This window comes from Carica papaya, chromosome 1 (genome assembly GCF_054855325.1).
Source record: "Carica papaya isolate Zhongbai chromosome 1, ASM5485532v1, whole genome shotgun sequence".
Taxonomy (NCBI): Eukaryota; Viridiplantae; Streptophyta; class Magnoliopsida; order Brassicales; family Caricaceae; genus Carica; species Carica papaya.
The window spans coordinates 1,177,247-1,189,609 of record NC_142309.1 but is presented as its reverse complement, the minus strand read 5'-3'; the positions used below and the strand labels follow the sequence as shown (position 1 = coordinate 1,189,609).

The 12,363-nt window shown below is 29.7% G+C and overlaps 1 protein-coding gene across 1 annotated transcript; it reads left to right on the top strand.

Annotated features, from left to right (window-relative positions):
- The first annotated feature begins 1,337 nt into the window (after positions 1 to 1,337).
- RSL1 (RHD SIX-LIKE 1) lies at positions 1,338 to 3,588 on the top strand. The gene is made up of 5 exons (XM_022056203.2): positions 1,338 to 2,320; positions 2,567 to 2,674; positions 2,796 to 2,861; positions 2,957 to 3,022; positions 3,143 to 3,588. The coding sequence occupies exons 1-5, from the start codon at positions 1,739 to 1,741 to the stop codon at positions 3,263 to 3,265; spliced, it is 945 nt and encodes a 314-aa protein (XP_021911895.2). The 5' UTR covers positions 1,338 to 1,738; the 3' UTR covers positions 3,266 to 3,588.
- Positions 3,589 to 12,363: the final 8,775 nt, after the last annotated feature.

Below are 12,363 nucleotides of genomic sequence, written 5' to 3'. Positions count from 1 at the left end.
CTTCCAACTACAGTAGTGTAAACGTGAGTCGAATTAAAGCTAATTCGTTCTTAAACTAAGAAATTATACAAATTAATATCGTTTAAGATAAAATTATGAGCTTTGATTTCAAATTAGTTCTTGATATTTAGAATTTTTTAAACTTATGAAAAATATTATATTCTGTCACTCGTCACACAGAATATTTCGTGTAAAGCAAATGCTCTCGTATACCACTCAAAAGAGTATTGATAAACTTGCAGAACATGAGTTGTTTAATATGTCACTAAGGGTTAAATCTAGAGATTAAGAGATGTGTGTATATACGTGTATCTATATATATATGTATTAAATTAATTAATTACCTAGCACCCAGTTATAATGTAATACTATACTATACTTTTGTGGTCATCAAGAGTTTCTACATTCAATGTAAGAGACTGAACAACACAAATCTCCTTGAGACATGGAATTTGCTCTTCTGCCATTGCCAGCCTTGTTTTTTTTTCTCTTCTAATTTTTTTTTTCTTCCTGTTAATTAGAAAGCAAACATGTGGATGATGATCTTCATTGGGTTCATAAAAGATATTGTTAATTTGGGTTTTCATCATAATTTGAGAAAAGAGTTTAAGGGTAAGTTTGGAACAGATTGAAAAATATAATATTAACTTGAAGATAAAATTGAATTTCAACACAATTTTGTATAAAACTAACAAGTATATTTTAAATTTTATTATAATTAAGTATGAATTGACAAATTTAAATATATATATATATATATACACAAGTCTATTTGCTTTTTCTCTATTACTAAATCACAATGAGGTTAAAGAAGAAATAAAATGTGGGTTTGTCGTAATAAAAAATAAAGGAGAAATCGTTGTAATAGAATTCGTCCGAGAAAGTAGAGACTATTATTGAAGAAGCTTCTATAAGTCAAGTAAACGGAGTTATCGAAGAAGCTTTCATTCCGTCTATATTAGTATCATACGTGAATTGTATTTGTAATATGTTATTATTAAAAAGGTTGTCGAATGTTATCGGTTGAAATTTATATTATTATTGATGTGTATATATATTACCTAATTAATGAAATATATGAATTTATATTTAAAAAATATATGTATGTATAAGAATATAATAATTATTAATTAATGGAAATATTAAAATGGAGAAATTTATCAATCTTCAATGATCAGCAAGGAATGTAAAATTACATTAAAATAAAGACTCAACCCACGTGGTGATGAGAAAAGGAAACTGTGGAGGAAGCTGCTGCCTCATGATTCCACCTTCTTCATCAACTTAACTCAGACTGAGCTAGCTAGCCATGTCAAGAATCAGAAAGACGTGGGATGGCGCAAGATCCGCCGAGCCTTTTGCTACTGATCTTATACGTATATATATATATATATATATATGTGTGTATGTGTGTGTGTGTGTGTATTTATACATCCACTCCTGCCAGCTAACAATCCCAATGCAGTACATATTAATATTTAATTTGTATATATGGTTTTGCTTACTAATGTAGTATCTTGTTCCCATGAAGGGTGAGATTTAGACGTTTTAATTACATCCAACTCTTTCTAGCTAGCTAGTTTTAATAAATTATATGCAACAAAAACCAATCAATATAATATATACATAAATTATACTTTCAACCTCTACTTATAGGCCTCTGGACATCAATTGTTGTTCTGCATATTTGCCATAACTGCTCTAACCAAGTCCTTGATCTTTCGTTTCTTCACTCTCAATGCCACTTGCCAGGGACTACATGGGCTCAGTTCAACCCTGTGACTTCACCGGAGATTATTCCTCACCGGAGACTTGCGTGTTCGAGGAAGGAGATCGTGTTCCGGACAAGACTAGTCTAGCTTCCAAGAGCTTTACTATGAGCAATTCGCCTCCAAATTCTCGTCCAACAAGTACTGTGAGCTCTACCGGGTTCGTCCTCACGGCTGCTGATCATCATTTCGAGCCCGAAGGATCTTTGATAAACTTCAGAACCGGGTATGATGCCTTCATGGTTGGTAATGGATCTTTGCTTAGCTTCGGAGAGAGGGCTGGATATCCGAAAACAAGCAGTGAGTACTCGGGTTGGGAAGGTGAGTTTAATCAAAGTTATCATTGGAATCAGATTAATCCAAAGAGCAGCTCCGATCTAAGATTGGTGGACGATTTCAATTGTTTCGAAACTGCTGGAAATTTGTACTCCGAAGCGAAAGAAAGCCATGGAGATCATTGGTTATATTCCGAAGCCACCATTGTCACTGCTGATAGCATCCAGGAGTCTGCATCACCAGAAGTTGTGGCCTGCCTTAAACGTCCTCACATGGTATGTTAAGGCATAAATAGTAAATTAAATCCGTTTAGATATTTTAGATAATCACTTATAATTTATTATTCGAATCTTGATTATGATCTGGTTTCTCTCTACTAAAATTTAGCGTCAAGTATGAAATTGAAAACTTCTTTTAATTCATGTTTTCAGTTTACCTTAATATATAAATTATAGATTCAAACATTTTCTATTTGTTTCTTAAATATAATTTCGATTAAAGAAAATTAGGGTTTGATGCAGGAAGAGAGCATGCAGGCTTTGAAGAAGCAATGCAGTAGTAGTAGCACAAGTAGGAAAGCCAAGATTAAGTCATCTCCATCAAAGGATCCTCAGAGTATTGCTGCCAAGGTTTGCTTCAATTACAAGCTTTAAAAACAAAAATTAAGTTTTGATTCCAAATCAAGCAAAGAACAGTGAAGACATGGGAAATTTTCATTGTAAAAAATTTAAAAGAATGTTTGTCTTCCAGAATCGAAGAGAAAGGATTAGCGAGCGACTTAAGATACTTCAGGAACTTGTTCCTAATGGCTCAAAGGTAATTACGATATATCTTAGTTCATATCATATTCTTTTAACTTTGCGTAATTGAATTGATTTTTCATATTCTCATTTCATATTATATATTTGCAGGTTGATCTGGTCACCATGCTAGAGAAGGCTATTAGTTATGTAAAATTTCTTCAGTTGCAAGTGAAGGTAAGTCTTCATTTAACTGGGTTTTATTATTTTTGTAATATACATACACAGAAACATAAATATATATAATTGTGTTTGAAGTTTTGATCTGATAATAACTTATATTATTTTGCGGTGCAGGTATTGGCAACTGATGAATTTTGGCCAGTCCAAGGAGGAAAAGCTCCTGATATTTCTCAGGTAAAGGAAGCCATTGATGCCATTCTCTCATCTCAGAAAGACAGGAATTCAAGCTCAAAGTGATAAGAAGATGAAGAAGAGAACTAATATTTACAAAATAATAATATAATCAGCCCACATATATATATATAACCAAATTAAGCACAAATTTCCAGGCAAAGAAAAAAAAAATCTCTATTTTGTAAGCTACTGATGCTGGATCAGATAAAAAAAAAAAAAAAAAAGAACAAAGAAATCCCAGTAGATAAATTTTTTTTAATTTCTTGTTTAAATTTTCTTTGAAGATCTTGAAGAACTGGATTCTGTAATTTGATATCTAAGCAAAACTGAGACTGCAACCTTGTCTTGGCTTCATTCAAAAAGAATCTATCCCTTTTTTTGTCCTTTCTTATCTCTATGCTAACAAGATCAATTATAAATATTAAGCTTAGATCTATATGTGTGTGTATATATATATATATATTATCTTATTGTTTCACATAAACTAATCTTTTACTTTAATAGATGAAAATTTGATTAGGGTTTTATTAATTTTAATATGTCTTAGTTATATTCCCAAGGGATACTTCATTTAGGGGTGAAACAATTGGATCGAGTTATAACTTATTGTTTATAAAAACAAACAGCTAATATTTTCATAATTAGTACGCGATATATAAACTTTCGAGTTAAAATTACAAAAAGAGAAATAACATTAGAAGAATATTAGATTCGATTTATAAAAAAAGTCTTAAAAATCGATAGAGATGACTAATAGATTTGATTGAATCAATTTGAATTTTTTTTAAAATTCTATAGTCTAAAACTTTTTGAAGATAATAAATCCATATGAGTTTAGAGTAGGTTAAGATAATACCGAATAAGTAAAACGATTATCCCTAAAATTGATATCAAATACTTTTTAAAAGTAACTAGTGTATTTTAATCTTTATAAAAAAATAAAATTAAAAGTATAAAAATCATATTTATAGAAATATATAAATCATATGTGATATTAGTGCACTTAATAATTTTAGTTAATTGTAACGATTCCGGAAATCCAAAAGAAAATATATAATAATTTAAGTGCGGAAGCAAAATAAAAGATTAAACTTTACATTCCTTATACAATAACTTAAAAGTATTAAACAGTATTTTGGAGTTAATTCTTTGAAAGAAACACGAAAAATAAGGAAACAAATGGAAAATAGAAAATATCTAGCATTTATTCGCAATCTTCTTGCGGATCGAGTTCTGGAACCTAATTCTCTTGATTTGAAATGGTTAAATAAATGATGAACTATACTAATCTAATAAAAATATCATACTATATCACCGGTACAGAAATAAAGGTTGGTATAAAATCAAAAATCACTAATGAAGTATTAAATTTAAACTAATACATTTATTAAAAATAAAATCATTTACCATTCACTTACCATAGTAGAATTTATTAAAACAACCTATAAAGACAATAATATCATACAGATCATAACTTCATGAACAATCAGTAATATAAAACATATTATAATTCCATATCCATTAACAATAAACCAAACCATAATTGTTTCTCTTTTCACCAGCCTATTAGTATCCATGGGGGTTAAGAGGGATGTCTCCGCTACACGTGTACTCTTTCCTTTAACAATCTCAATTACAGAACCGTCCCCATACCTCGTCCGGTATGAACGTCAAATCATTAAACCTCAATACCCCGTTCGATATGAAGGTGAATCGAGCCGTTCTCATACCCTGTCTAGTATGAGATAACGTTCACGATAGAGTACCCTATGTACCCGATCTGTCCACCATCTCGCAGAATATCTAGTAAGACTACCGTTCTATTTGTTTATTTAATCACACCACTTTTTCGTTTCTTTTAGTCTCCATTTTTAAATCAAACATAATCACATAAGAAAATAAACATGCATCAGATAATGCAATCATGTCTCAAATTCTAAATCAAACAGTAGTCACGTAAGGCAGCAATTCATGCATTCAAACCATAAAATAAATCGATAAGACAATATCATGCTTTTATACTGTAAAATACATTAACAAAGATTAATAGAGAACAATTTTCTGTTCGGCCTCCATTATTAATCAGTAATTAATTATGCATGTTTACTAAAATTACACAAAATACTACATTATTATTTATTTAAACTTCAATTCTATGATAAGGAATAGGATGAGGGATCCTTACTCGATTTGATTCCGAAAAGTTAAATGATTTTCTGCGCCTACGGATGGTCCCTAGGTTCCTTAAATTTTTCTCCGGGAACTGAAACGCACTTATAGTACCTACAAATGTTCAAAATAAATCCAAAATCAGTCGGCAGACTGCCTCGGGTCGGCCGATTTTGCATCGATTCCTGCGAGCAAACACGTTAAAGGGCCTAGGTTGGCCAAAAAAAAAATACGAAAAATCGAAACTCACCGGTGGCGGCTCCTCTGGCTCACGTTGCAGTTGGGTGTTTCGCTTCGGTCAATCTATAGAGAAGAAAACGGTTATCACAATAGTGGAAAACTTAAGCAAAACGGGAATCGGGAAGGGATTCATCGGAGGCGTTTTGTGAAATTTTTTACGGCAGTACCGCCGGACTTTGTTGATATTTTTTAGCCAATTGACCGGTTTTTTCACTTCGATTTGGCTATGGGTGAGGTTAAAATTGAATTTCGTGCAAAAGAGAAATTTTTTACCTTTTTTGGCTGTCGAAAAGGGTTCCGGTGCGGCAACGAGTGGCGGTAGTCAGATCCCCGGCGGTTGGGTCATCTTCTCCGACGAGGGGTTCTGCGGGCTAGGGTTAGGGTTTGGTGCGAATGGAGGTTATTTATATCCATACACTTTTGATCTGGACCATCCATCGCGTTTGATCTAGACCGTCCGATCGCAATTAAATATGAAATGAATCTGAATCGTTCATCACGATCAAATCTGAATCGTCCATCACAATTCACTCTGGACCGTCCGATCGCGTTTGAATCTGGTTGTTCGATCGCGTTTGGGAGGGAGCGCATTCAGGTCGTCCGTGCGCGGGGGAACAGACCTTAGCCGTTCAATCGCGAGCACGCGAATCGCCCATGTGGCTCCCTCGCATGGCCTCCTGTGTCAGCGTCTCTGCCACTTGGCGCATCCTGGTTGGTCAGAGCTGCTGACCCGGCGTCCGACGTGATGAAACTTTCTAAAATTACGTTTTGGCCCATGTTTTCTGATTTTTTTTTCAAAAATACTCATAGAACTCAAATTTTCACCTTTTTTTTTTCAAAATTGTTTTCAATTTAATCATCAATCAATTTTACTTCATTTTTTCATTAAATTAAAAAAAAAACTACAAAAATTATATATATAATTTAATTCAATATTTAAATAAATTTGGATGTTACATTAGAAGCTAATTAAACAATTAGCTAATCAATTAATTTATTTTCCAAAAAGAACAAAACCAAAGAGAGCATTCAATTAGATAATTGGAGTCGGTGTATAAACGAATTTAATCCAATTATTTGCAAAAGTTAATCAAACACTAATTAGCTTGACTTTTCTTAATTAAATAATTAAGCTTGGATTAATCAGACACTTGGCAGTTGACTAGCGATTTGCATGGTCATTTGGAACCAGCAGCTTAACGTGTGATATGTATGGCATCACACATGGAAACAACTATGCAACGACCAGAAATTATATGCATTTATTCTTTGATAAGTTGACTTTGGCTTATCTTTAAATTAATTAATCACTTTTATTAATTAATCAATAATTAACACTTTCTTAATCTCATTTTTATGTTTAATGGTATTGTTATTGGATATATAATATATTCATAACTGATTATAAATTTTAATAATCAATTTTCTTACAATAATCGTAGTAAAATATTGTACATGTGGGCCTTTATTAATTACACTATATATATACATATATATATATATTCTCTTTTATATCTATTCACTGAACCGAAAAAGTTAATGGGTATTAAAAGGATTGGCTATATAATAAAGTTTTTGCATGCATTTAATTTCTTCTTCCATCCTCTTCTGTATATACAAATCTGAAACATCTCTATTATATATATATATATACTTGTATTTACGTATATATATATATATATATATATATATATATATGAAAGCAAAATTGAAAACATGCCACGTGGTAGTTTTTTATTTTTTTAAAATGAGTATTTTTAAATTTAGTTTTTTAATCTAAAATTAAGATTAGTTAACTCTTTTTTAATCAATTATCTAATATAAATTTTACTCATATTAAAATTTTTAATGAAACCAAAATAATATAATTAGTTAGAAATTTTAATAAATTTATAAAACATGGGAATAAAAAATATAGTGTATATATATATATATGTGTATATCTAATCAATTTCACCATACAAGAAAAAGAAAATTAACAAGTAAAGAGATATTTTGGTCTAATTAATTACTGTAATTAGTGATGAAAATAATAAATTTTGTAATATTATATTAAATTTGGTTAATCTGAGTCTTTAATATTGAAATATTGTCTGAAGAGAAAGTCACATGGTAATCACATGATTAATCCCACATTAAGCGCTAAAATGGACCATTAATTAATAATTAATTACATATTAATTATATATTAATTCAGAAAATTAATTTAACTTAATACTAATAATATTATTATTATTTGATTCTCTTTTTTTTTCTTTTTTTTGCCCATCTAATTTTTTTTGTTAGCTCTAGTTTATTTTATATCAAGAGTATTAGGGAATATGCCTTTTTTTTTCTTTTTTTAAAGATATATTATATGTTATATGTTATATTAATTTATTTCACTTTTCATATACATATATATATATATATCATACAAAATAAAATTATGCAATATGAGGAAAATTGAATATTGGTTATTTGAGACGCTTGATTTTAGTCACCACTTAATTATTATTAATTTATATATGCATATATAGTATTAATAATTTCTCACTCAGTCATTGATATCTATATATATATATATATATATATATACACGTACATACACACACTCTCACCTGTCTTCCTGTCATGAATAAGTATACATTTGGAGAGTATTATTTAAGTATGTGTATGTTATGTACCTATATATATATACACACACACACATTCCAATTTCGTACGTACATCACCAAAAAGTCTTTCTTTGTTATGGCTAATTTAGAAGTTAATACAACATTCCACATGTTGTATTAATTAATAACATATTTTTTATATTAATTCTGTAAAAGATTAACATATTTAATTAAATTAATAAAATTGTATTACCATTTATAGGTTGTTTATTATATAAGTTTTGACGGAAAAAAGTCGAGAAGTGTCGGTTTTAAGAAAACCCTAGTCGAGATTTCTCTTTTCTTTTTCATATATTATTTACAATTGAGATAAAAAAAAGTATATATACGAAGAAGAAAACAAGCATTCCTATACAACATTTACATGCATGATGTTTGTTCTTAACCCTAATACTACACAAACTCGCATATACATACGCACACGCATAAATGTGTGGATCTCCTTACGGGGCTCCATCACCCGCATAATCTTCACTCGAGTTCTTCGAGTTTCCATAATTCGATATATTAAAACGAAAATAACTTATAATAATTATAAAAAAAAAACATGCAAAAAATTAATAATTTAATATAATTAAAGAGCTAGATTTTAATTTAACTTCGGCCGTAAATCTTGACTAACAAGGAAACAGGTGATATAAATAGTATTTACATATATATATATATATATATATATATATATACATAATGATGAAAGTGCAACCTTATTTAGTAAGCATGCACACGTGCAAAATGTTTCTAATGGACATTTTCAATCGTCACATTATTACTATTAATCACATTATTACTATTAACAAAGCTGATTAATTATTTAATTAATCATATAATATGTTAAGAAATGATGAATCGGAATTAAATTATGTATTTTTTATTTAGATATTATATATAATATTATAGTTAATATATATATATATATTTTACATATTTGATAAATATATGTATTTTCAACTAAAAAAAGTAATTTTTCTTTAAAAAAAATTAATTAATTGGTCAATTGCATTACCATACTATAACATAAAATAAAATATGCTTTTTTTAGGTATTACTTATATATATATATATACATATAATGGAGTATTGAAGAAATAATTGGAGCAATAGGTTGAATTTTAATTTTATTTTAATTATAGTCTCATAATTATAGACACATATATATATATATATATATATTATATGACAATCTCATGTTTCAGTCCAACTAAAACCTTATTCTCAATAATTATTGATATACATATATATGTATATGTATATTATGTTAAGATATACTAGGAGAGAGTGGGGGAATTAATTGAAGTTTGAATTTTAATTAATTAGTCATTTATGAAAGATGGCAACATAGGCAAGTGCGCATGCGGGCTTGTAACAACGTATTAAAGCTCGAATTCAATTCCACAACCACCAAATTCTAATTATATATAATTTTTATATTAATATATATTATCATTTAAATTCAAATAAATTATTTAATAAAAAACACATCGAGGTCAAAAAAAAAAATTACGAGAAAGACAGACCGTTTGGAGAGAAAACCCTAATTCTGTTACTCGAATATTTTGGTACTCGGCAAGGTATTTATACTTCGAGTAAATGAATACATTTACATCACGCTCACACTCCATAATTCATTCACGTGTGAAACCGATGAGCCGCATATCTTATTCCCTATTTCATTCGTGAGTTTGGACAATTAACCGTATTTCGGGTACTCTACATATCAACACTCACTAAAAATAATAATTTTTTTACGTATAATTATCACATTTTTCTTACTTATTATCTTCTTTTTTCTTTTTAATTTTTCCCCTCATTTCCTTTTCCAAATTTTCTTCTCTCTTTATTTTCTCTCTTGTTTCTCAAAACTTACATCTCCTCAATTACCCAGTGTATCTAAAACTGACTAAATGGAATTATTGGTGTTAGTATATATATATATATATATATATGGACACAAGTAGAATATCATATGTACATATTGATGTAACTATTATCCTTGTAATAATAAGTGTTTTTATAGTTTAGCTCTATAATTAAACTTATTAAATTGACTAATACTTATAATTGATTTTAAGTAATCTTCTTGTTTCGTCCAGCCATGCAGGCATGTGGGGGATAAAGCATTGAAAATTCTAATGTACTCTGATTTGATTATTGCCCAATCATTCACCCCTTGTCTCCTTCGCCATCTAACAAGATAAGATCTATAATATATATACATACACACACACACACACACACACACACATGTATATATACATATATATATATATATACTATGTCTGTATGAGTCAGATCTTTTTCTTGTTCAATTCTATTGGTCAGATTCCATTTACGTGGTTAGCAGTTTCTGAGTTCAATAAAATAATTCCTTCCTCCTAGCTGTTCCTTTTATTTATTTAGGTTACTTGAAGCAGCACCATTTTTTATTTAGATTTACAAACAGTATTATATATACATATATATATATATACACACGTAAGTCAGTGGTGGCTTGCAATTATATCCTGTCGCAGTAGCCATGCATATACTTGCAGAGGTGATATTCTTAAATTCAATGTTTAATTATGACTGCAAACTCTACTAGTATGACACTTGTAAACAGTACATATAGTAAACCACCATCATGACATCAACATACAACACTCAAATCTTTTTCAGCCATTATATTTCCTGTAGATATATACATTAGGGTGAAGAAGATTATATTTGATTGGGTCAATGTGCTTTTGTTAACTTGATCCACCATGACTAAGAAACTGGTACCAGAAAGTAGGTCTAGTGATAATTAGATTATAAAAATAAGAAAATTGAGAAAAAAATTTAATTTTTAATTTTTAATTAAATTTTTTAAAAAAATTATATTTCGGGTATATTTAAAAATAATTTAAAAAAAATCAAAGATAAACTAAAAATAAGAGAGAATCTATTTGAAAGAAAAAAAATCTGATGGAACAAAAGTGAAAATAACATAAAAGTGGCCACGTGGACAAAAGTAAAAATTTTATGTGAGTTTTTTTTTTCTTTCGCTTCGAAATTCGATTTTAAGTATTCTCGCACCCATATCGGCACTGAAAAGCTAAAAGAGAAGTCAAAAATCGAGAGTGGAACTTCACTGAGCTGCCAAACCCGCGACCCAAAACTATTCCGGTGAGCTCGATTTTGTTTCCTGTTTCCTTATGTTTTTCGACCACTGAATTCCAAACCCTTTTCTGGTGCAGGACGACTGAAGAAAATTCTCAGCCATTAGAGAGGAACAACGGAGCTGTCGTACCAGAAAATCACTCCACTAGTAAGCTTTAGTTTTTCCCTTTTTTGGACCAACAGAGGCCACATAATCTCAGATTTTGCAGATTTTTGCACAAAACTGACCGAAATCGCCAGACAGAGAGGAGACACCATCGTGAGTGGTAGAGCCGCCGGAGCACGGCAGCACCGCCATGCCGGAACCCTAAACCGACCAAAAAATTTAAAAACTCTTGTTTTTGGCCTTTTTGGAGTATTTCAAAATACGTGATGTAAAGGCTCGAAACCTTAAAGAGATATAAATTCATTAAATTAAATGCATAAGCGATTAATAGAGTTCAAGTTTACATTTCTTATACAATAATTTAGAATACCCAATAGAATTATGAAAATGTCCATTCTAAAAGTCAAACAGTACTTAAAAAAATAAAAAGAATAGCAAATACAAAAGTGTCATAAGATAACATTTACTAGTACTTGAAGGGAGTCCAGAAGGTGAACTACTCACAACTCTCTTGCTTATCGAGACCTTCATCCTGGTCTTCTTAATTTAAAATAGTTAATGAAATGATGAGTTACAGTAGTCCAGTAAGAATATCAAACTAATCACATATACGAAAAATTAAAGATTGGTAAAAATTAAAAAAAGTAACTAATGGAGCTCTTGTTTTATTTAAATACCTTTAAACTTGAAGTTTGTTTGATCTTTACCATAACGAGTTTTTCAAAAATAACATATGAAAGCTCATATCTATACCATTTTTTACTTTCACGCATAAGAGAATAAGAGACAATAACTTTCATTTTTTACCTACTTATTGGTACTCCTAAAGGTCCATAAGGATGTCTCCCTTA

Coding starts and splice junctions, on each gene's coding strand:
- RSL1 (XM_022056203.2), top strand. CDS start 1,739: ATGCCACTTGCCAGGGACTACATGGGCTCAGTTCAACCCTGTGACTTC. Junction 2,675..2,795: donor CTCAGAGTATTGCTGCCAAG/GTTTGCTTCAAT, acceptor TTTGTCTTCCAG/AATCGAAGAGAAAGGATTAG. Junction 3,023..3,142: donor TTCTTCAGTTGCAAGTGAAG/GTAAGTCTTCAT, acceptor TTTGCGGTGCAG/GTATTGGCAACTGATGAATT.